Raw genomic sequence first — 26,137 nt, 5'->3', positions numbered from 1 at the left:
TAACACAGCAAAACAGTGTTACAGCATTCTCCTAAACAGCTTGTTTTAAAAACTTCTAAAAAAAAACAACTTCAAAAAGCATACAGCTCGTCCAGCATAATCCACTTTACATATTTGCTACAACATAAAAGTGTTTTATGTTTGTGTTTAGACACTCACAGCTAAAAGTAAAGATTTTGGTCTTGCTGTAATATTGAAATTAACTCTATAGTTAATAGAAGCATGGAACATGGTGTATTTATCTAATTAAAATTTAACCACAACCCACAATGTTTCCCAGACCTTTAACCAAAGTGCTTTTATTGCCTCAGACTAACCACAAGCCAGACCTGGGATGCTACTTTAAAAAGATTGCCAAAGATGTAGGGAGCAGTTACATTTTCCAACAAACAGTTAATTGGGAGAAGCATGTCAGCGATATATGAACGTGATTTCGAGCTGGGGCGGTAAGAACGTTACAGGGTTGAACTGCCAAGAAAGTTTTCAGTGGTGCCTGAAAATGTGTAACTGTATAAACATAACTAGTCTTACATCAAGTTGAGTGATATATTTTTTTTTACTTTGTTGTCATAGATCGATTTCAATCATCCAAGCAGGGCAGGAGCATGTCAACACACTTGTACACTTTGTGAATAGTAGCAACAATGAATGACCCCTTTGACTCTCCTGGTCCTGCACTTCCTTTGTAATTATGCCCACTTTCTCATTTCCATTTACTTTTTCTCCTGTTGTCCATTTCTATGAGCATGGGTTGATGTGTGTTCCCTAAGGTGCGCTGTGTGTCCATGTGTATATATATGAGCCTAATGCACCATGGTATTGCTGTTGTTATATCCTCAGCACAATCATTTTTTGGATGAGAGAGAAACAAGCAAAGAGGTCAACAGAGGCCCAATAGAGATTACATTTTTAATGATGAGATATTGCTTGTGGAAAAAAAAAGGATTTTGGGTTCATTAGTGTTTAGCCAGCCAGTGCAGTGTTAATTAGTTAATACTACTAAACAAGCACTTCTGAACCAAAGCCTAATTTATCACACTCACTCCTGAGAATCTGGTAAACATATTATTACATACATAAACACCTGCAAAACACAAACACAGCCAGAAATTTGGGTCCACATTAACTTTGCCTTGAGTACATATTACAGTTATTAACCATTACACTGCCTCTGGGAAGCGGCAGGTGTAGTCTGGTGAAATGGGAAAAGTTGAAATAATGAACTTCAGCCATGAGATGGTGAAAAAATTGTGCTGCAGGAAGCATTACAAATTAGATCAGCTGTGATGACACAAAGCCGATGCATTTTGATTCCACAGCATGATAATAATGTGCAACATACTTAGAATATTACTCGATTTCGTAAACAGTTAAATTGATGACAGCAGCCTATTATAGAAAATGAATCTAGGACAATCCCATTTTAACAAGGTCAGTGCATGTGCAAGGGTGAAAATAGGAGTTCAAAGATTTAGGTCTTCTGCGCTTTTAAGACTGTTTCAGCAGGAACAGAGGTTTTACACAGGCTGCAGCAGCACTCAGGCAGAAATACAAACCTGCTTTCAGTTTGATGAGATAATGGATAGAACCGAGTGGGCAAATCTAGGTGGCTGAATGCTGACAAGATCTTACTTTGCAAAAAAGTTCTCTCATCTGAGGTGCAAAACTCAAATTTCATCAACTAGAAGAACCCCACACCCCTACCCAGGGATCATGACTTGCTGTGATAATGAAACCTGAGCGAGCCTCTCCAGATCAGGTTCTATGGTGGTGATGATGAAGCTGAACTTCTGTCCTCTTGTCACCCTCTCTCCACATTTTTTTGTGTAAAAAAGAGGGATCTGCAGACTTAAAAGAGCAAACAAGAAATACTTTTTCTGTGATGGGCAAAACCTGAGAGAGACAAAGTGAAACTGAGAGAGAAAGAGAGGTTCTTCTACTGTAAGGTGACAGCTGCAGTACACCATACTGTATACTGTAGGTGGATGGAGTCAGGGCTGCTGCAGTGTGGTGCAAGGCAGAGTGAGTGGTGATGTTGTGAATAATGCAGGATGGAGTGGTCAAGCTGGGTTTACTCAGTGGGGTTATAGTCTGCATGAACTAATTCACGGCTCACATGCTGGACTGATGGAACAGTGCATGAGGAAGCTGCATTTGGTCCTCTAAGTGATGTTCAGTGCAGATTAAGGAGAATTTTTTAATAGTGGTCCTGAAAGGTGGAAGTTTTTTTTTTCTGCTAGGACATTTCTACCAGCCAACAAACTGAACATCACGTCATATTAATATAATTCAAAGACTATAAAACTTAAAGGTAGAATCAGCAGGATTTTGTCAGAGCTGTTTGTAAGAAAGATAGTTGATTGTTGAGTCTCATTCCCAGGATGTCAAAAAACGATTTGGGTTGGTAAAGTGTCACGAGCACACCAACAAAGTGAGAAAATAAAATCCAGGCAGAGGGCTGTCTGCAGATATGAGACATGCACAAACCTTTTCTCCCCTTTCGAGTCTCCCTCTTGTCTGTTTCCGTCTTGCTATGTCTGCTGTGCGTGATATGCACTGATAGGTTGAAATCAATCTTGCGATGTTGGGAAGGCAGCGTGCAATGACGCAAAATACAAAATAATTGATAATTCCCCTTAAATACATTAAAAATGAAGTAGTGAGCCTTTTTTAGATATTGTATAAATATTTGTGTTAAAATGTAGGGAGGAATAGTAAAAAATTGTCAGAAAAATAAATACTCAAATAAAGTACAGATACCTGAAAAATCTACCTAAGTACCGTAACAAAGTATTTGTAATCCATTATTTCCCTCCTCTAGAAATTTCCATTCCCACAAAAATGACTCATATCACAATTGCATTATCTATTAAAGTAATTGCAATATGATTGTTTTCATGTAATCAAGCCCTACATCAGATTTTCCTTTGAATCTGTGGATGTAGGGCTGGTTGTCCCACATGCGTGCATTGGAAAGTGTTTTGTTTGGATTGCTTATCTTGCAAATTTATTCCAAATCCCATTGTAGTTGATCAAAGGTCATCTTGTTACAATTAATTTAAGATTTGCTTTGCTTCATTAACCTTTATTTATCTTACGATTGAATCACAGAGCTGAAAACATTTGTTGATCCCTGAAGGTATTTAGTTGTCACACGGCAGTGTCAGATTTAGCTGCTTTGATTGGTGGTGCAGTCTAAATGTCAGACGGTGACCTTGTTCTTATTGTAACATACAGTCGTGTTAATTAATAATAGAACATACCAACATACATAAAACGTTCAGAACACAGCAAATCTTGTCCCATGATGGTTGAGTCCTTTGAAGTTTTTCATTAGACAAACACAACAAGCAAACAAAGAATACATTATGCTGCTTACTGTGTGTTCAATATGTCGGGAAATTACTATCAGTGGTGTCAGCATAGAAAAAAGAAACCTTGTTCTTTTATTACTACGAGAGTCTTTCTGACACTGTCACCCTCTGCTCTTTGAAAGGCTGCAGCTGCGTTTTCCTTCATGAGAACACAAACGCTCTCTTCTCTCTCTTCTGTGTCTTAGTCAACACTGATTTGTAGAGCTTTAATTTGTCCCTGGACGAACATTTCCAACAATCAGTTTTATATGATTATTGTAAAACTATGCTAAATGAGAAAGGTGGCTTATTTTATTTTTGGTGTTTATTGCCGCAATAAAACAATGTAATAATAACATCCATAAAATGGCCATAAGTAATATTAATGTGCTAGAGACTCAGCAGGGCTGATCTCTCCTCTGAGGGAGCTGTGCTTATATATTGTACTTTTTATGGCCCACAGCAGTTTTATGACATTTATAAAACTGTTCATTTTAACTGCCTGTATGGTACAGTATGTGTGCATGCGTGTCTGTACCCTTATCTATGTTTCCGGTGTGCATGTGCGTGTGCAGTCAAGTCTATAAAGCAGTAACTTAGTGAAAATCCATCAGAGCGTTTCTGATCTACTGTTCTGGGGGATTTTATTGATCGCGCCCCACACACTGCAGCTCCCCAACATACACACTGATGGCTAGAAAATCTGCTGCCGCTGTCTTTTCTCCACCTCCCGTGTAAATTAAATTCAATCTGTACACTTTCGTTGTGAATGTCAGTGCTGTGTTGCGTGTGGAGGTGAGTGTATGCTTAACTATGTCGGCTGATGTGCATGCATCTGGAAATAAAAGTGTTGGTATGGCTGCATCTGCACTGTGTTTGTGTGAGTGTTTGCCTGTATGTGTATTTGGATGTGCTTCAGAGTGTGTCAGAGTTGTTCCAGTTGCATGATGAAAGGCCCCTAAACAATATCACAGACTATCAGACTGAATACACTCCACTTTAATGTGAGTGACACCTTGTAAACTGCTTGTGTGTGCAAGCCTCAGCAGCATCAGTGTCAGTGCGTCTTTGGGGAAGAAGACTTAAATGAGGTCATAATTTATTAAAAAAAGCAAACATCACTATTTATATTATTTTTCCTGGGAAAGTATTGAGGGGAATGTAGTTCTAATTACCTGCTAACCCCAAGATACAACAATTATGTTTCCTTTCCCACAGTAAAGAAGGTCTTTCTGTCTGTAAGGGCACGCTCACATCAGGCATTTGCAGCTATTCTGCTGAATTCTCGAGTCTTTTAGTTTGTGTTTGCAGGTCAGAGTATTAACAAACTCACGTGATAAACTGCACCTGCTTCAAAGTGCGAGCTTCATTCCTCTTCCATGCAACCAACTGTGGTTTGCTTTATAGAGTGAGTAAGATTGTGATTAACCTAACAAGAAGACACGACCATACAGCAAACATATGTTCCTAATGAACATGATATCCATCGCCATATGTTTGTACAGCCAGAAGGAGATGGATGTTGACATTCATATCCAGCAGAACATTATGAGATGAGCTGCATGCTCTGTTCTTTAACAAGCAGAGTGAGAGACTGAAACTCAAAGTGGTTCTCTGTGTATCTTCCAGGAGTGTGCAGCTGAATCAACTGCTTCTAAGGACAGAAAATCTTATTGGGCAGAAAAAATGGTTGGAGCACATGAATTGATTTAATAAAACTGTGTCATAGTGAAAATGGACAAATACATTTTGAGTCAACACAGCTGAGGTCTGCAAAGTATCAGTCAAGGGAGAACTGAACAAAATTTCTATATCTAGTGGAGACGTAGTCTGGAGTTAAGCTCCCAGTATCCTCCATCAGAAGTTTGTCCGACCTTTTCTATAGCTTTTCCAAAACTGACAATCTATCACACCCACTTCATGCATGGTTGGTTGGTCAGCTGTGCAAAGGTGAGAAGGAGCCATGCTTTGATGTCGCCACTTTAATTCTTCATCAGTCATACACTTTTTTACACTAAAACGAGCACGAAGTATGTGTTTTTGAAACGTGGGCACACCTGCTCAAAAGAGGCAGTCGACTCCTTTTTCACTGTCAGTACACCAGTTTGCCGTCCTGTTCTGGTGCGTCTCATTAGATGTCACAACACGTTTATTGAATGAGAGCAGAGCTTGAACACAGACGGATGGAAAAATATTTATGCAGCAACATCCGGAGCTTTAAAACACATCACAGCATCGAGCCGAAAAGGGGTGAAAATTAGCATGTCCACCTGGGGGTCCATGTTTCCATCTGTAGGAAACGACCACGACCTAGAACGTTATTTATAAGGTGACTTCTGTAGAGCTTAAAACATCAACAAGCTTTTTTCCCGTCTCTATTAATCCTTTCTGTAACTATTATTATAATAACTCCATTCACAAGAAGAAAATGTAGCAAATACATCAATATCTAGTGATTCTATACCAAATGATCCAGGCACACATGGCACTCTGGCAGTCAGCAGCAGAGTTACAGCACCTGCCAAATTTTGTTTAAAGTGCCTTCACATTGAATGTATGGAGTGAATAGATAATCTTGAGATATTTTCAGTTTTAAAAATGATATTTTTAGCCTATCAGCTGTGCATAAGTACCCTGTCATTTACCCCCACAGGCGAGATTATTGTCTGTGTTTTATTTCTCCGTTCCTACAGTGAATTACAATGATTATCTCACTTTATGATAATGATGATAGTATTCATTCTCTGAGGAGAGCTTGAGTCTTGACTGAAAGACGCTGGAGGAAGCTTCTTAACTATCTCTTATTTTTTAGGGACTGCAGTATTTTTAGTCCGAGGCAAATGTTCCTAACAATTCATACAGGCCATAGTTTTCTTCTTGGGGAGTTTAAATCAGAGCAAACTGATCAGAAAACTTTTTTAAAAAGTGTTACATTTCAGTTCAGACTAGGACTGAAAAGAAACAGTGTGTTAACAAATTCTTATACTAATATTGTTTTGTTTGAATTGCAATCATTCCCCCGTTTTTTGTGATCTAGTAATGTATTCTTTAAGTAAAACAGTACCATCCGCATACTTTAGTTCTCATTAATATTCTGTGCACCGTGGTTTCCTTTCACCAATGACATCTTTTCATTTTTTGAATGTTAATGACTCAGTGCTGCATTAAAATAATCCTAGTGGACTCTCTCTGGACCATCTATTCATGTAATGACGTGAGTTTGAAATCCTGCCTCTCTAATGCAACGGCCATGACCCATTAGACGAAGGAAATGCTTATCTGTATAAATAATTAATTAGAAACCCGGTCTCATTGTCAGATAGTCATTGGACCAACATTGTTTCCCTGCTATAGGCTGCATGAATGAATGGGAGGTAATGTCAGGTGGTTTGATTGTATCTCTCACTATTATTCTCTTACTCGCTGACTATAATGCAAACTAGACCCCATGAAATGGCATGATAGTCATGTAGCCTGTGCACATAACAACTCCTAAGAGACTTGTGATATTATGAGTGCTGGTTCTATGTATAGTATGAATTAAAATGTCACCACAGCTCTCAGTCAGTTGTCACTTGTGGATATATTTAGTTTAGTGGAAAGAAACTATAATGGTTAGATTTTCACTTTCCATTGAGGCTCCAATGACTTTGAAAAATACTTGGTAAGGTACTTTGGATTATTAAGAAGTGTTAATTAATTATTACTAACCGTATTGACAGTAAATTTCATTTCATTTTGTATTTCATGTATGTCGATGATTATATTGTATAATTTTCAAAACCCAATTTTACAAAACAAATACACCAAACTACAAATTCCTTGACTGAATATGGAGCAAGAGGGGGGGGAACTTATATTACTGCCCCTTTCTTAATAATAACATAACTTAACATAAACACAAGCTCTTTATTCCAACAGTAATCACTGTTATAGAGTGTTTGGTCAGTAACCCATGTCTCTCCTCCGCCTGCTCATGCAGTAAAAGAGAAAAGATGCTTTACTGCATCCCTGCCCACTTTATTGAAAGTCAATAAAAAGGAGGTCCTGTCTGCTTGGCCAACACGCAGAGAGAAGGATCCTCCTGTTCTGGTACCTACACCGTTAATGGTGGAGCAGGGAAAGCTACCAATTGCGAGTGATGTAAAACAAGCATTGAGAAACCCCTGAAGAAAAGAAAGAGGCAAAGAGACCAGCCTTGAAAAAACAGAAAGGAGTCATGCAAGTGTTGTGACGTAGAGCGGAGGGAGGGGATTGCTAACAGCAAAACAGACCGGAAGTTAGGTAAAACGATGACAACACTTACAGCTGTTAATGATAACCAAGCCCCCAGGAGGAGCGCCAGGCTTTGAAGCCAGTTTTCGTAGTGGCCAAACCATGTAATTACATCGTCATGTGATGCTGCAGCCCAAAAATACATTTCCCATAAGCTAACATTGTGAAAGAAGCATCTGTCAAAATGGTGGAAACATTTTTTTGAGCGTCAGAACCCCTGATGAGTCATTGTCATAATCAAAAATCAAAAATAACCCATTGAGGGTTGCATTTCATTCAGTAGGTGATGTTGTCAAATGTGGGTTAATTCTGTAGCAATTTACATCTTAATGTATGCTTTCCCAAAATGCTGTTGTTTTGACTCAAGCATGTTTGCCTGGTTTTCATTTTAGTGAAAGTGAATGATGATGTCATTATTATTCTCTCATGTTTCTCAAACATAATTAGTTTGTGATCTCAGCTCGATATGATTTCTTGAGACCATGACGAGTGATGACAAGAACAGAAACTGGAGTGACCAAAACAAGTCTGTGTATGAAAATGGTGTGTGTGTGTGTGCGTGTGCATTCCTCTCATTGTGCCTGTTTGTGTGCGAATGTCCCTCAGTGTGCTGTGTGTGAGTGTGTCTCACATGTTATCTCCTTTATTGATTGAAGTCTTAATTAGTGTGTTTAATGACCCATCAGGATTAGTTGAACATGCTGCAGATGGACAGAAACATGAGCAGCATCACAACTCTCAGCCTCGCTATTGCTCAGGTATCTGCGTTTTTCTTGTGATTGCTCAATAGCATCCTGTCAGTGGCTGTTGAGGGAGGTGAGATACTCATTTCAGTTCCTCGCTGCACATTTCCAGCCGCCTTAAGAATTTGAATCTTACAATCTTAGTGTTAAGACCACTTAGATACAGTATCTCTGAATTGGCTGCAGTCCCAGTTTGTGCACCTTCTTCTGTCCCTGGTCAGCTCTCTGCAGCACAGTGAGTCCCAACAGAAGGAAACAAATCAACCCTGTGTTCCCGTTTTTAACAACATAGACACTGCTCAGGTGGCAGCAGAAAATTCTGCTGAGTTTTCTCTCATGGCCATTGGCCTGGCATACGTCCCTGTCTCCCCTCCTAATTTGTACATTTTAATCACGCACAATGCAAAGTCATCACTGGAAGCAGCAGAAGCTTCAGTCTGTATTATCGTGATGTTTTTACTCCCTACCAAGAGTCTAAGCTCATCTAAATCCATGTGTAAAGATGGACCTTAATATCCTCTTTTACATCATTTATTATCAAAGTTTGTTATTTTGTCTGCAACTTCCTCATTTGGTTGCAGGGAACAGCCGTCAGAAAGACACACTAATCCCTGTTAAAACTGGATTAGTGTTTTTGTTTGAGTCTGTTAATGGTGGATGTTGCAAGTGGCATCCTTAATTTTAATACATTGTGATTCTGATTTGGCTGTAATTTAAAAAAAAAAAAAAGCCAGTAAAGTAAAAGAAAAATCCGGAGCAACCGACTCGTGTTCAGCCAACAAATAACAGTTAAGCGCAGACTAATTTGGCCCGACATTATGTTTTTTTTCGTCCAGCAGATTGTCCGACCAGCTGCTCGTGTAAGTAGAAGTGCAGATCAGCATCTACCATCCAGGCTGAGAGATTTATCCTGTATAAAAAGATGCTCTGGAGTGATACACGTAAAATTGGAAAATCATATTACAGAACCTTCCCAGGTAAATGAATCCAGGCTGAATAAGTCATATAAATCCTCACAACAAAATGCAAGGTCATGAAATCAATAACACTGGAGCACTCACAAATATATAATGTGTGGTGCGCACACATCCAGTTATGATATATTTTATAGGCACAAAAGCACGGCTTCAGTCTGTTATACACACAGAGAGAAACACACACACTCACAGAGAGTTATGTATGGAGTCAAATAGACAAATTAACCCTTTTCCATGCCTGAGACCTGAAGGGAAACTCATCTTAAACCTTGTGTGTGTGTTTTGCACCCACATATATCTGTGTATGCACTATCTATAAATACATGGTAGCTTCTATCAATTTATACCACATATGAGCCTATAAATGCCTCGCCTATCCGTATGAGCGCAGATATATGCGCTATGGGCAGCGTAATGAAGCAAGCTGACAACATAAATAAAATTCCTTGAGGGCTCACATTGCCATGTGGGTCAAACTTCAAATCAACTCTGTGAATCTATTTTTAATGTTTAGAGGAATGTTTTCACTTTTTCCTTATGATGGCAGAATGTTGTTCACATACTGGATGGTTAAAGACTTAACATGATTTTGGGTGACATTTAATCCAAGTATGATAGATTGCTATATTAAACTACATATATGCTGGAATGGTGATAAGAATTCTTCCCAAAGAAATCCACAGTCCAGCAGCATGAAACTACTTAAACAAATCGTCCACAGGCCTGTGAAGGCAACCGAGAGAGAGACGGGGAAGGTCTAATTTTTCACGTCACATAACAATCTGCTCACATGTGGCCAGTAAAAAAGTGATTAACTTCTGTTAACTGCTACAAATGGTTACACAGATCCCCAAACTTTCCTTTTTTGTTGATTTTGGCGGCCCCTGTAGCACCAGACTACAGAGCAGCTTTTATGTTCAGACTGTTAACTGAGCTGTGACTGTTAACAGTCTGTGACTCTTTAATTCATCCTCAGCGCTCTGCCATAAAATTACCTGGATAAGTTGAAATTCAAAATTCAATTAAGAATGACTATAATAATAATTAGAAATAGCCAGTCATCTCCCTGACGGTCTTGTTTGCTTATGTAGGTCCTATGGAGGCATCAGTATTCAATTGTGACTGATTCATAACCAGTTAAAAGTTAAGTGTTGTAGGTTTAAATCAAAGAATCAGAACAAGGGCAAAGTGTGTAAGGAAACTTCCACTTCAGGTCATAATCATCCTTACCTGCTGCCATTTTTTTTGTGATCCCATTGTGTCTGATTGATACTACGCATATGCAACCCTCAACAGAGATGAGAAAGAAGTGAGAAGGCTCAGTCCTCCAATTCAAAATTATGTGTTTAATTCTGTTTTTTTACCACTTCCCAGATCTGGCAGGTGAGTTGCTAGATTTACTAGCCTGACATGGCATTTTACTTACCCTGGGCAGTCGGGCATTCCTTATTGTTGAGCCCTGATAAATCAGTAGTGACACATTTACTATGGTTGGAGACCAGAAGCACGCTGACATCTAGCACTATTCCTATAGTAAATTATTTACTTGTGTTCATGTTGCGTGGTTGGTTGATGGCATTTTCACTGTGTGCCAAATAAAAGAAGGTCAGTCCATCCATCCATTCATCCATTCACCCTTCTTTTGGGAACTGAGCCCAATTCAACAGCAGGAAAGCCAAAGTGACAATTTAATATAATTAGTCCATGATTAATGTGCAGAATCCTGTAACACTTAACACAAGATTGCATTACAACTGTACGGACGTCAAGCCATGTGTGTGTGTGTGTGTGTGTGTGTGTGTGTGTTCCTCTATGTTTGGGTGCCATCTTTCGCTGAAAGGGAATCTGGGATCTTCTAAGAATTTCACTTGGTATTTGTTTTGTTTTGCCTCCAGGCTCTGAGTCATCTAGGTCTACAGTCGAGGTTTGGGGAAATTAAGCCAAAGCTAGCGGCTCTTAAGCACTATGGAGAAAGCATTGATTTTTTTTCCCCTTCTCAAATAAAGAACACCAAACAATGCCGTAATGTTCTGAAACAGTGTTTTGCTGAGCACACGAGGGCCTGTGTAGATTGATCCACTAGCTGCCGGGGGTCTTGCAATATTAACAAGTTCAGAATAAATATCACGCATCTTGGCCTCTTTAGGTTTGTCATTTTTAAGGAGTTACCCTCAAGCCTAACGCCACTGTATACTATAAAGTCCTTATTCTTGATCTCAGCAGAAATGTATTGTCAGAGAAGTTGAAAATCAGTTGTTTTCAAACAGAAATGTAAGGAAGAAAAGTTTCATCCACTCCTTTGTCAGCACTTCCTCCACTGTCTGTCCTTAGTTTGCACTTGAAGTTGCTGCAGATCCCCACAACAATATCATAATCTTCTGCAGAATGCCCCTGTGTTTTTGCAATTGTTTGAAATACTTCGGATTCCCATCAGCACCTCTGAAAATTGAAGGGAAATTGATTTGTGTGAGAGGCAGGTGGGACACTGGCTTTGTTCTATCGCCGCAACGAAGAGTGAAAGGAAAAATAATAGGAAAAAGGGTGGCAGAATTACCCGACCGGCTGCCAAAAAGGATTCTGTAGTGTAATGGATCTTGGTTTGGGGAAATTGCTTGTCCTTTCTCAGATGTACGGGCTTTACATAGCTTTGGAAACCAGTTTGTCTCTGTTGCTGAACAGCAAGACCACTTGACAACAAATAGATCAGAGACTTTGGCAGAATGATTCAGGCCTGAAATGTGAGGATCTTTTGCCCACGCAGCCACTCTGAGTCACTGCAGGCACATATGGGGTTGTGCTTGGTGGTGTCCTTCTCTAACTATTCAAGTGCTGGTGATACTGCCACATACATGATTGCATCTGAATCATCTTAAACATGTTTAAACATCCTCTCAGCCTGTCATCAGTGCTTCTCCCGTCGTGATCGAACACACTACAAGAACAAACTTGCAGTTGTACAAATACATGCCGGGCTTGTCTCGTTGAGCGTGAAGCTAATTGTGGGTAATTTGCATTTTGAGTACCTAACTTAATGCAAATTTGCCTCAGGAGAAAAATCAAGAGGTATATGTATACTTTACATAACAAGGGGACCGCCAGGACAGCAGTCCTGTTCCAACAAGGCTGAAACGATGGAAGCAGCTACATAATAATCCAGAATGAGTCCCAGTGGTATTTTTTTACTGTGGGGGTTGAATTACGCTACACTATATTTAGGTTCTTTATTATTCTCCGAGTCATTCGTCATGTCCAGGTAAGCTTCTGTTGATTTGTTTTCATCAACATGGCGTGAAGGTTTAGAATAGATGATTATCTGCTTCAGCAATGGACAGTAAAATTTAATCAAGTTTGTCAGAGAAAGTCAGTATGATTTTGTTAGCGTTAGATTATTACAGCTCCCATGAGTCTCAGCCATGTGGACGCCATCAAAGCCCCATCAGAGCTGTAGTTCAAGAATGCTGACATACTCACCAGCTGCAGCTTATGAGATGTTAATGCAGAGATGTGTTCTATGAGCGAATAATACTCAGATACACAGTGAGAAGTGATACGGCAAGGCCACACATTAAAATATATCACAGGTACGGTAACACGTGTATGTACTGATATGGGTGCTATGTGTTTACTCTACAGATGTGTGGGTTGTTGAAGCATTGAGCCAAGAGCGTCGTTATTTCTGTATCTTTCTATTTTTTGTCAGGTGTCTTTTCTCATGGTGACAGCAGGAGGCGTTGAGAAGCGAGACTAAAAAAACCACAAATGTGTGTTAATGTATTTCATTTCCATATGCTGCATAGCCATTCATTAGCAGCATCCACCAAGGGTACAAATGCTGTACAGCAATGCATATTTGCATCATCCAGTGCTGAATCAAATGCTAAAGCATACACATGCACACAGGCACCGCAAAATTCTCCATACTCACAATTAATGCTCTCGTCACAGTATATATATTGCAGCCACAACTGGGAAGGTGTCAAAAGACTGATTGGCTGAAAGTGTACTCCCCCCCCCCCGCTCCCATTGGCACTGTAATCTGGCCTTGCTTGCTGGGTGACAGCTTTTATATTACTCCTATACACAGGCTGCATTACTCTGCCTGTACGTAGGCTTTGAGAGTCCCCCCCCTGCACTTCTTCACTTCCCACCCCCCACCCACTCAGTGCTCAGGCTTTGATAGGCATGAAATAGCCCCAGTGCTGAGATTGCTCCTTAGTTTGGCTCGTACAGGCACACTGGTACAGACACATACAGGCACAACATGCAAGCAGGTGCAAGTGCATGTAAAGCTGAGCATGTGCACCCACCATATACACAAATGTGTTCATGTATTTATGTATGCATGACTGCATAGGCACATTCACAGGGCCACACGCACATATAGATTGCTTTATTTTCAAAAGAGACTTTTCAAGAATAATGGTTGTGATTTTAGTATGAATGTATTTTTCTACCGAACTTCAGTAGGCAGGGTCTTTGGGCAAAAGGTGACTGACTGTGCTCTGGGGCTACAGCCTGCAGGATATTGCAGCACAGGAGATAACATGGTGGATGTGAGGGGAGGAAATTTAATGTGTGTTGTGTTTGTTTGTTCAAACAAGTCACAAATATAAAGTTTATTTTTTAACAAAGGCTACACAGTTTTGAAAACAGCTGCACATGGGAACATGACTCAAACAATACACAATAGATTTGTATGTTGGGGACTATTTTCAGTTGCACATTAATACACGTTTGCTCCACTGAGTGAATCATGTTGAATGTGAGATTAAGTCAGAATAAAACTACAATGCCCAAGTTCTTTGAAAATGAAGGAACATGTCACCCATTGATACATCTTTTTTGATAGGATGAATTCATTGTTGGTTTTTGTTGATTTTCCAGCACAAAGGACCTCCTTGTGTGATTATTAGTACAGCCATTAGAGGTTACAGTGAAATAATTCAAGCGAAATAGCATAAAGAGCGACAAAGGTCACTTGAGACTGCTGTTCATGTCCAGTGTGAAGCCACATGTCAACAATGGGTTATTTTAACTTACTAATGTTGTGAGGTTACATGACATAATGTACGTACCGTTACATATGCAATATATGTTCATTCATAACTTAAGTTGCAGAAGAAACAGTGATTTTAACCCAAACCACAATGTTTTCCTAAACCTAGCCAAACTGCGACCGTATGACAAAGGTTCGGTATGCCTGTCGCTGGTACGCTGCAATAGTCATGTTGTTATGTGTATTAAAAATTTTGATTTTTATGGAATTTGTCGAAAACAAAAAGATCATTTTTATTATTGCTCTTGTTGGTGGTGGTATTATGTGTAAGATTACAAGAGGTTGTAGTGAACCACACAGCACTTGTTATTAAAAGAGCAAAACAATATACAAAAATTACATTTAAATGTATTCCAGAGCAATTTATTTGAACTGTAGGTTAAGAAGGCTTGAGGTGCTAACAGGTGCAGGAGAGCAGATTGCTATGGCAACTCCTTTCATGTTTAGAAAAACTAATCAATTGTCGAGTGAATTATTGACTACGAGTTAGCAGAGTTCCAAAGTAATAAGAGAATGTTCAGAGTATGATGGGAAATTGACAATCAGTCAATCATACTACGAAATCAATCGGTATTTCGTCAGTATTACCACCCGATACCGATAATGGATTGGATTGGTCCCAATGCTCAAAGGTATTATCCTCATGCTTGACTGACCTGATGTAGCTTTTGTTCAGTCTCTCTCACTGATTGATGATGTGGGTAATGACAGGTACATTTGACTTGGAGACGGAGGAAGGAGCTGATTGCTTAATCGCTTAAAGTCAATCCAAGAGGATAACATCCCCAGGTGCTGTTTCTTCCCTTTCCCCTTTCCTCCTTAAATGGCAGAATGGAGGAACATGTGTTAACAGAATTAGTATAAAGGTCAGGGTGAGTTGAGTGTCAGCCAATCACAGAACATCACCATCAACTATTATCTGTCGCTGCTTTATCTGCCCCCTTGAGCTCTTTCTTCCTCTTCTTGTCCCTGTCGCTGTCTTGCAGGTTCAAGAGTTGGATCTTGTTCAGTAGGTAGTAGCTATCTATATCTCTTAGTGCTGATTCAGAGTGTGAGTGTGATTGATTCTCTCTCTCTTGGTGAGCTGAAGGCAACTTCATCTCTCTAATTTTCCCCCCTCACTGTCTCTATTTTAATTGGCACATCATTAATCACAATACCAGTTTCCCTCAAGAAAAAGTGTTTTTTTCCTTATCTTTGGCTCCCTGGTGCAGTTTATCAACATTTCACTAGCTAAGTCTTTGTCACCCTTTGGATCTTTTTCTCTTCAGCCTTTCCCCTCATATAATTTTCCATCAGATCGGCATATTTTCATGAAAGCTTTCACAGTTATGACATTTCATTGAAGATGATACATTTCAATCTGAACTTTATTGATATGGGTGAATAACGCGTCATAGTTGATATCTTAGCTGATCTGTTTCCCCCTTTTGTTTCTTATCAATCATCACAACTATCCCCCTCCCTTGATTACTGAGTCAATTAAATATGGAGAGATAATAAGTCCACTAAGCATTATAAGTATCTACAGATGGTTCTCTTTTCCTCTGACGTGAAGTCATTAACATTGTACTACAGAAGATTTTATGCTAAATTATTACGACTCGATATGACTAATTATGAATTTGTGCGTCAGATTCCCTCTCTCTGAATTACGACTAACTACACAATCGTGAATCTGGAGAGTATAATGACTTTCTGCTGTGCGTCTCTACTTCGCAGACCTCTAACAGGACTTGGCCCATTTATTCCATCTCATGATGTAAACTCAGCAAAGATGTGTTGAGGAATTGAAAGAATCTGACATTGAAGATGTTTAGAGGAGAACAAAAGAAAAAACAAGTCAGCAGCAGCAATGAGACGGAGGATTTTTTTTTCCTGCCAAACTGCTGCGTTAATCAGGCATCTTGACAGACCTTCAGAGTTGAATATGAGATGGGTGTGCGCAGTGGAATAGTTGCAGAGAGTTTTCATGTTTAAAAGATGATGGCTGCAAGTGGGAGGTAAAAAGAGAGCAAGAGGATGGAGGATTGTTGGTCTGTGTGAGAGGAGGAGAGGAGAGTACAGCCAGTGTATGTTGATGGTTATCTACATATGCTTTAATAAACAACAATCCATGTTTGATTATTAAATTGAATTAAACTGAGCTGGAGTGACAGGACAGACACAGACACCCACAGCAACTACATTTCACTTTAAGCATTAAGCATATTGAGTTTACCTGTAAATTTACTGTATACATAACATCACCTTGTCTTGCCTTGCCTACTGTAGGACAAAAATAGTAACTGCGTGATTGAGACAGATATGAAGACAAAGCAAAGGCAGATTAATTTACGACATGAGATCACACTGACTCACAAGGCTGATTGTTAAGGGAAAATTACATCTGCGATAGAGTGGGATGTGACAAGTACAGTATATAGTTGGGAGACTTTTAAAACTTAAAGATGATAGACAGCGAGTAGGAGAGAAAATAAAAGAAACTAAAGGGGCATCAGAAAAGGATAGAGAGAGCCAATGTGGAGAAACTGAAGGAAGAGAAAAACTGAGAAAATGGGTACAGAGAACATTTGTAGAGGAGGACACAGATACACCATTTTTAGACAGAAATTAGCGTTTATATGCAGGTTTCTTGAATGCAGGAAAATCACTAAGAATAGGTGACTGACTCCTGTCCCATGGCCAGTAGATGATTCTGTTTTTTTTCCCTCATTTGCCACATTTGACGTCACAAATGTGCCGGAAAACAGAGGACAGAAAAAAATGGACTGATCTCATACCTAATCAGACTACAGAGGACGATAAAACTGATGATGGAAGTTGCTAAGGGATGTGACATCTTGTTTCCTTCTCATCTCTGTTGAGAGATGCATTTGCACAGTATCGATTGGACAGCTGGTTCCGATCAGTTTCAGACATGGAGGCCAGTGCCAATATTACGATGGTTACTCTTTCATAGTGTTTACATGAGCGTCTCTTTCCAACTAAATGCTTACTGAGAGATGTTCAAACTTTAATGGAGATGGATGGAAAAGCATTTACATGCCCGCATTCGAAACTTCAACTCGAGTCATGAAAATGGGCGAAAACTTGTGCATCCAGCTGTCCGCCATGCTGCCATCCTTGAAGTGCGGAGACAGTCATCCATCCATTCTTCGCCGTCTGCTTATCCGGGGTTGGATCATGGTGGCAGTAGACTGAGCGGGGCATTCCAGATGTCCCTTTTTCCAAGCAATGCTTTCCAGTTCCTCCTGGGGGATCCTAAGGGAGTTCTCAGCCAGATGAGATATGTAATCTCTCCAGCGAGTTCTGGGTCTGCACTGGAGTCTCCTCCCAGTTGGTCATGCCCAGAAAACCTCCAAAGGGAGGCATCCTAGTCAGACGTCCGAACCACCTCAGCTGGCTCCTTTCGACGTGAAGGAGCAGCGGCTCTACTCTGAGCTCCCTCTGGATGTCAGAGCTCCTCACCCTATCTCTCACGCTACGGAGGAAACTCATTTCGGCGACTTGTATCCACAATCTCATTCTTTCGGTCAATACCCACAGCTCATGACCATAGGTGGGGGTGGGAACGTAGATGGACTAGTAAATCAAAAGTTTTGCCTTCCTGCTCAGCTCCCTCTTCCCTGAGATGGTCCGGCTCAAGCCCTGCAGTACTGCTGACGCCGCACTAAACTGCCTGTCCATCTCATGTCCATCTCAGGACCCCAAGGCACTTAAACTCCTTCACTTGGGGCAGGAGCTCACTCCCAACCAGAGTCATTTGAGTTGGGATTGAATGCCTTCTGTGCCCTTTCCCACTGAAGACGAAAGCCAGATGTTATCGGGGTTGTTGTCCAGTGTGAAAGGGGTTCTAAACTGACAGTGACATTCAGGGAGATTCAAACAGAGGTGAATGAAACATGAGGCACAGCGAAGTAACTGCTGCTGTCTCCATGAGGTGTAAAGTGTCACCGTAGACGAGCGCCGTGTGTTGCCAGATTTTGGGTGATTACTGTAACATTGTAACCTACTTTATCTGGAGCTCAGGTGGCCTTAGGCGTGCACCCCTGCCCCCTCCTCGTCCTCCTTCCTCCCGTCTCATTCACTCTCTCCGACACACATACACACACAAACACACACACGGAGACTGTACACTCGATAGAGAAGTGTGTCAGATGGTCTCTTGCGGCTTCTAACTGTTTTTCTGTATCGTAAACAGCAATTCAGTGTTCATTTTCAAATTGGTCACAAAGGCAAAACCAATCCCTTTGGAAGACATCCACAAAATCATTAAAGGGAAAGTGCATCCAGAAATAAAACACTAACCAACATTGACCAGACTAACAAGGGCAGCCAAGTAGTAAATTATTTCTGTACTGTGTTAGCTTTCATCAAAATAACGTGTCCAGGGCTGTACTCTTCTAGAGATGACCAATTACTCTAATAATAATATTTACAAAAATAGATTATATTTATAGAGCACTCAAAGACACGATAATGATAATAAAACAAACTAACAGCAGTGTTTGTAGAAATCAGTCAAAACAGCAGTTAAAACAAATAAAAACAAGTGAAAACATCCGGAAAGCAGCAGCATCTAATCGTGCAAAAATACAACACAAACAAAACCTTACACAGTGCTTCACAGTTCACAAAATGTGATGTTCACTCTCATTGTGTTTCCATCCTCACATATGCACTGCAACGTCCTCTCATTAGGGTTGCAAGTAACGCTTATTTTCATTATTGATTAACCTGATTATTTTCATGATTAATCGCTTAATCTAAGATGTCAGAAATCACAATTTCCCAGAATCCAAAGTGACATCTTCAAATCACTTCTTTTGTCCAAGCAGTAGTCCAAAACCCAAAGACAGTATATTAGATGTTGTAATTCATATTATTGTGAATCAGTTTAGTGCGAGTAATACATATAAATTGAGCAGTCACAGTTCGGTAAGGTGCCTTAATCAACATGTTAGTCATTAGATGAGAAAATAATTTGTCTCCTCTACTTTGAACAGCAAAGCCTTTTGCGCCTTCCTGGCCAATTACAACCAACCGTCTAGAAAAAACTAATCTTGTTTAAAATGCACACTCGAAGCATAACCCTTTTTTTTTTTTCTCTTCCTGAACACTGAGCAGCTCCCTCTGCTACTGTCGTGGAGGAGGTAATGGGCGAATCAGTGACAGATCTGTGATGATGACTGTTAACATGCAGGAGAGGAAAAGAGAGAGAGAGAGAATGTTTTGTCAGATGAAGAGAGAGGATAATATTGCCCCAGTACCGGGGGTATTAGAGAAAGTCATTACTGTCCATCATGAGGCAAATGAAGACGTGTTTAAGTGGAGATGAATAGCCTCATTGATGGAGAAGGCTTGTTATGGTAGATCTGTTTGGAAAGCAACTACGGGGGGTTCATATTTCAATAAATATTTGATGGGTGAGGACGGCTGTATTGGTGCACGAGTGTGTGTGTGTGTGTGTGTGTGTGTGTGTGTGTGTGTGTGTGTGTGTGTGTGTGTGTGTGTGTGTGTGTTCAGTGGTGGGGGTTTGGTTATTCATATGTGTGGCTATAAGTGTTTGCATATCTATGCAGAGCCGTTTGAAAGGGATTTTAAATGAGGGAGAAGATCATTTTCTCACACCATCTCCCAAGTGGGGGATTCTTATTTTCTTCTTCTCTGCATCATTCTCTCCATCTTGTCTATTATCCTCCTCACTGCCGTTCTTTCATCCATCTCGCTGTCTCTCCCTGTGAAAGCTGAATGAGGGCGCATATTGTGTAGGCTCAGCAGAATCAGGGCCAACCAAGCTGATCTAAAAAAGTTATTTGTTCCTTTATTACTTCAGTCAACATTGGAGAAAAACAGTCAAACAGTAAGCAAAGGGAAATATACCCAGCTATAATTGCCCAGTAGCTTCTTTGCACTTCTCTCTTGTATAGCACAATAAGCAAGGATTTAATGTGAGTTTGCCACTGCACAGACATAGTTACATTTATTTTGTGAATCTGCTCAATCAAGTTTGTTGTAGGTGGAGGAACCAGTCCTGTGATCCCTATTAGCTGTGTTTACCAACATATTTTTCAAGTATTGATTTAGGAAAGGTCAATAGAAACTGCAAAATTAAAAATTAAAAATTCACAAAACTTCTCAAAAACGTCCTTACAACTGCTTGAAGTTGTTTTTTGCCTTTTTTAAGAAGAGTTAATTTTGCTTTTAGATGTTTTATTACAGAAAGTGTGAACCCATGACCAAAACAGTCTGTAATAGTGTTCTTATGGAACCCCCTCGAGGACCCCGCTTTGAGAACCACTGATTTAAATCTCATAACTGTTCAGATGTTTCCACTTCCAGAGCAGGAGAAGAAGTTGCTTCCGCAGACTAAAAAAGTCTCCTCATTGCTCTGATGTAAAATCTGATGTAACCTTCCTCAGATTAACAAATGTAATAAACAGAAATGCCTCTTACAGCCTCTCTTGATGAACCAAGTCCTAATAATCACCTGACAGTTGTAAACAGAAACAAACATTCATTTGCAGTTTCTTTAAGTTGCTGCTGTTTGTCAGGGATTGATGGATTGATACATGGATATATTGATACATACTTTATTGATCCTGGGGGAAATTTGGACATCCAGTATCCTTATATGACATATACAAACACACAGATACACACAAGGATATGAGAATAAAAATGGAAATAGGAACATATTGTACGAGTAAAAACAAAAAAACACAGCAATGAAGTCTAGTCCAGTTTAGTAACATAGAATGGCATGAATGTACACTGCATCACAAACATAACCCGCCATCACTCCATTTAGACATTGAAGTATTCTGTCTAAATAAATGTTAGTCATCATACTACTCATCACAGTGTGCAGTTTTTTGCTTCGTTAGGTGATCTGTCTGTTCTCAGCTCTGGCTCCAGCCAAGCTTTTCTTGTAGACCTGAATTAGAGTCACCTGGAGTGTCATCACTCATGGTCGTGGCCCGGGGAACAGCGACATCATCATTAATCGCTGGCGGGGCATCCACTGCCTGACTCAGCGCCTCCAGTCTCCATGAGCTAAATTCAAAAGATTGCCCCGACTCTAGGCAGGCCCTTACTTTGAACTTTTTTAAACTGTCGTCATCTTTACAGGCAAGAAAAGCGGCCTTACATAAGTTTGCATTCATGATTTCTTTCACCTGCTCATTCCTGTTCAGGGTCATTGGGGCCGGTTCCAGCTGAACACAGAGTATCAGTCACATTCACATTCATTCCTGTGAACACTTAAATGTCTTCCACTTACTTTCACATAGGACCCAGATTATGGAAGTTCTTCCCATGTTTTCAGGTGTAAACATGGGGAAACATTCAAATTCCAGTCAGATATAACCACTAAACCTCTGTAAAGAGGAACCTCTGTTAATTGTTATTCAAGAACACCTCGTCCAAAACGTGTGTCCTTAGTGGATATGTTATAGGTTACAGAGGATCTCATGCATCATCCAAAATCAATTATCCGAGGGTGGCTTGATTTTTACGCCCGATTAACTATTCTGATATTGAAGGATACCGAGGTGACATATCAGCAATGAATAACTAAAGTGGATTTGACAGGTGGGCAAAAATGAAAGATTGCTGACAGCTGTGAATAATGTACTCTTCAATCAATACACAAGGCCGAGCCTGTAAATCTGATGCTTTTAATGAGGTCGTGCGTCTATTCTTAATGCAAACTTAGAGAGAATGTGAGTATAGAATTAAAATTTAAAAGTTAGTTTAAAAAAGAGTTAGCAAAGGTTTTAAAGCTGAATTCATCTGTGCATTTCCATTGTTTGGTGTTGAGGGCAGAGGCGTATCTACAGTGAGCTAAAGGATCAGGTCTTTGTTAAAGTTTGTTGTCTTTACTGCTTTTGTTACATCTTTAGTTTTCTGCATTTTAAAGGTGCTGATAAAAATGTATTTTCCTGCATTGCGTGTGTCCTGCTTTACTTGTTTTAAGAGTTGTAAAAACTTTAACTGTGGCATCTGTGATCACCTGCTTTGTTGTCTGTGTACACAGTATGAAGCACATAAGTTTCTTTCTCGTACTTTTTTACGATGAAAAAAATAGCAAGTTTCATAATAGAAATGATGACTTGGATTTTAATTTGAGATCAATTGTGGAGAATCCTCTCTAAATAAGGTTCCTCAGCAAGTCAGAATGCGCTGACCTGACATTTTCTGAAAACTGTGTCACCTGTACTCTACAAGCTGATGAATAGGAGCTGTGGTTTTAGCTTTGCACCTGCACAAAACTCAGAAGTCCGTTTTCAAAGTTTGTGTGTGTGTGTGTGTGTGTGTGTGTGTGTGTGTGTGCGTGTGCGTATGTGTGTGCGTGTGTGTCCCCTCGAGCATCGGTTTAGTCATCGGTCCATGTCGTTCTCACAGGAAGCCAACATGACAGGACAATAACTGTTTCTCAGGCTTGATTGGACATGGCAGGGATCTGCCAATCTACCTCACAGCACTGGAACAGACAGGAAGGACAGACTCTACTGTGTGGCTGTAATCATGAGTGGAACTATGCCTTTCCCGTTCCCAAGCCAAGCAACTTTCAACTCAATGTTTTGGTTTTACGGCCAGCAACTTCAAGTTTTCCGTTAGCTGTCACTGCAATGCTGCAATCCATTGCAAGTTGAAGTCGATGTTTCCGTGTCGGTATTAACGACTTCCAATCTAAATGCTTGCATTTGCTTGGGAAAACATAGGCGCCCACACAACAACTACAGCAGCTGATTTAACAAGATTAGGGCACTTAAGAAAAGACAGGAGGAGTAGGCTCCGACTCGCAAAGACTTCTATCAAGCATAAATCAACTGAATGGGAGAGAAAATGCAACTATAAAGTTGTTGTTACTGAACGATTCACCACACAAACGTAACAATAAGTCCAGGCAGTTTATCATATCATCTGTGTTTATGTCAGAGAGGTGGGGTTTGGTGGATCTTGCCTGAGTTTCTGACTGGGAATTCTGACTTGGATGACGTTCCATTGCACTTTTCTGTGATGGACTTCCGAATACAATGGAATGCAGCATAAAAAACAAATATATGATACCAAACGGCAGACAGACATTGTTAGCAACTAGCTAGTGAACATAGTGGAGCTTTTAGCAGCTAAAGAGCCAGATATTTCCTTCAAGTGTTGCTGGAGACCAAAACAGAGCTCAAAGGATGCTGAATATTAGGCTTGGACTCGTCAGGTGGCCAAAAATTTGACTCCAAATGAATGTTACTGTTGCTCCGTATCTCCAAAATATGATATATATGTATATATAGCAACATAGTGTATGAGAGTAACTTAAATGGCAACATCAACAATAATAATTCTTTAATTCATTCCAGAGGGGATCCTCAGCTGGACCGGGTAGACACTACTGTCAGCATGTGCTTGATTTTTTTTCTTCTAATGAGGTTGTCAAGGCAGGTGTGGGTTTTTAGAAGTACAGAATAATTACTCTATATGTCTAGGGATGCATGTATATTCTGAAAAAAACAAAAAAGTCTCATTTTTAGCAGAGACTGCGGTGGTAATGAAAAAGCAAATGAGGCCATTAGCAAGCTAATAACATGCATCCAGTATATATAGCGCACACACAAACACACACACACACACACACTCTTCATCTCCATCCTGCAGTATAGAAGCTGTAATTTTGTTTGTCATTATTTTTTTCCACTGCTGCATTCGCTGTTTCAATTAACATTCCCCATTTTGTCTGATCGATGCCTTGAGGTTTTTTCTGTAGTGCCTCCATCATTTTGTTCTTGGGTGTTTGTTCTCCTCCCCGCTGACGTGGACATTGGACAGTAACATTAAAGAGCAGATTACCTGCTCATTCTACTCTGAAGCTTCACTCCACACATGATGGGAGGCTGACCGTGTCAGTGCTGGAGGTCCAGGAGAGTGAAATTCAATTTCCTGTCAGGGAAGAATCAGACACACTGTCAAGCTGTCATGTGTGTATCTGAGTCAAAGCCACTCCAGCCTCTTGTAAAACTGAAAGGCCTGCTTGTTATTCACTTGACTGTCGGCCTCCTTGACATCATGCTGCATACACAATATTTCATCTACAGATAGGAAAGTCCGACTAAATACAAGTTTTAATCCGAGGTAGAGGTTGTAATGTGTTTGATTAATAGCTAATTCTCAGTTTTTCAGCACTGGTCTTCCGTTTGAATGATCTTATTTGGTTAAATACGTGTACATTTACAAAAGATTTGATTCCTTTTTCTCTGTTATTGCAGGAACCTTGGGAAATCAGGACTCAGAGTATCTTGCTTAGGACTGGGTGAGTAGACTCTCTGGTTCACATCCCATAATGCACTCCTTCAGCAGGCCTTACTTAGCAACAACACCAATTACATGGACTAAATAAATAATATGACAACAAAAAGATCTTTAGAAGAAGTGACTGAGAAGCTTTTCATTGAATCATTTAGACATTTAATCGAGTCACTTGGTAAAACATGGTCAAAGTAATAAATTCAGAACTGGGCTGGGAATTGAACTGTTCAAATGAGCCTTTTTTCTTATTAAAACAACAATCTGCTGTGGTTATATAATTCCCCTACATCCTGGTTCAAATGACTTCACACAAACACACACGCGCACACACAAACAAGCATAAAAGCTCACTTTTTGATTAAATGACTGACTGTAGCCCAATCAGGAGTTACTCGTCCAGCAGAGGTGTTTGTAGTATAGTGTGCATTCGTGCGTGCATTTGTGTGTGTGTGTGTGTGTGTGTGTGTGTGTGTGTGTGTGTGTGTGTGTGTTGCCATATCAATGTGGGTTGTTGGTAAAAATTCACTTTTCACATGAGAGAGTCAAAGCCACCCCCAACTCAGCTTCAATATTTAGCCTAAGAGTGGGAAGAAGACAGCACACACACACACACACACACACACACACACACACAGCATACCTATTTCTGTCACCATGGAGAGCTCTCAAACAACAACAGAGGATTGTGTGTGTGTGTGTGTGTGTGTGTGTGTGTGTGTGTGTGTGTGTGTGTGTGTGTGTGTGTGTGTGTGTCTGTTTACTGGTTCTTGCTCTTTTGTTCTCGTCCACAAAAAATATTAGCCCAATGTTCTCATTCTCCTGGGTAGGACACACAAACAGAGACAGACAGTTGGATAAACTGTAGGTTCACGTCCTGCAGACAAGCGACCCAGACACACCAAACTAACATCAAATAACGAGTGGCCATGAAAGCCGCCTGTTCCTCAACCCGCCTGTGTCTCGGCCAAAAAGCTGCACTTGAACACACCGCAAGGCTAAAAGCCAACTAGCTTGTATGTTCTCTGTGTGCGAGAAGATAACTCTCCATGCCACCAGGTGGCGGTAATCTGTAATCCTCGTTCAAAAAGGGAAACCAGAAGACTCTGGACTGCGGGTACACAGACCCGTTGCTATGATGAAGCAGCTTTTGCCTTTCATTTACACATTACTCTCACTAATATAGCCCCCACTAAATGAGAATGTCTGATAAAAAGTTGCAAATGGCAGTGGAAATGGGTTGAATCATGGACACTACAGTGACTCAAGGGGCTTTCACTTCCTTTTTGTGTTTCTCTTCTCTTGCACTGATTTAGCTGAACAGCCAATTTGTGTCACGACGCAGATTCTACCTGCTCAGTCGGCTGAAAAGCCACTGACAAGGGCCAACTAGTGCCAACGGTGCAGGGCACACCGCAGAAATGTGTG

General features: G+C 40.3%; 1 protein-coding gene across 4 annotated transcripts in view; it reads left to right on the top strand.

Moving 5' to 3' along the window:
* Positions 1-26,137, top strand: part of kcnab1a (potassium voltage-gated channel subfamily A regulatory beta subunit 1a) — a 118,577-nt gene that overhangs the window by 57,996 nt on the left and 34,444 nt on the right. For all 4 annotated transcript variants that reach the window (XM_073488617.1, XM_073488609.1, XM_073488633.1 and 1 more), the window contains exon 2: positions 24,673-24,716. In XM_073488617.1, coding sequence (XP_073344718.1) covers positions 24,673-24,716 — 44 coding nt within the window. The remainder of the gene's footprint in view (positions 1-24,672; positions 24,717-26,137) is intronic.

This window comes from Pagrus major, chromosome 2 (genome assembly GCF_040436345.1).
Source record: "Pagrus major chromosome 2, Pma_NU_1.0".
Taxonomy (NCBI): domain Eukaryota; kingdom Metazoa; phylum Chordata; class Actinopteri; order Spariformes; family Sparidae; genus Pagrus; species Pagrus major.
The sequence above is the reverse complement of the archived record's forward strand: the minus strand, read 5'-3'. Positions and strand labels throughout refer to the sequence as shown.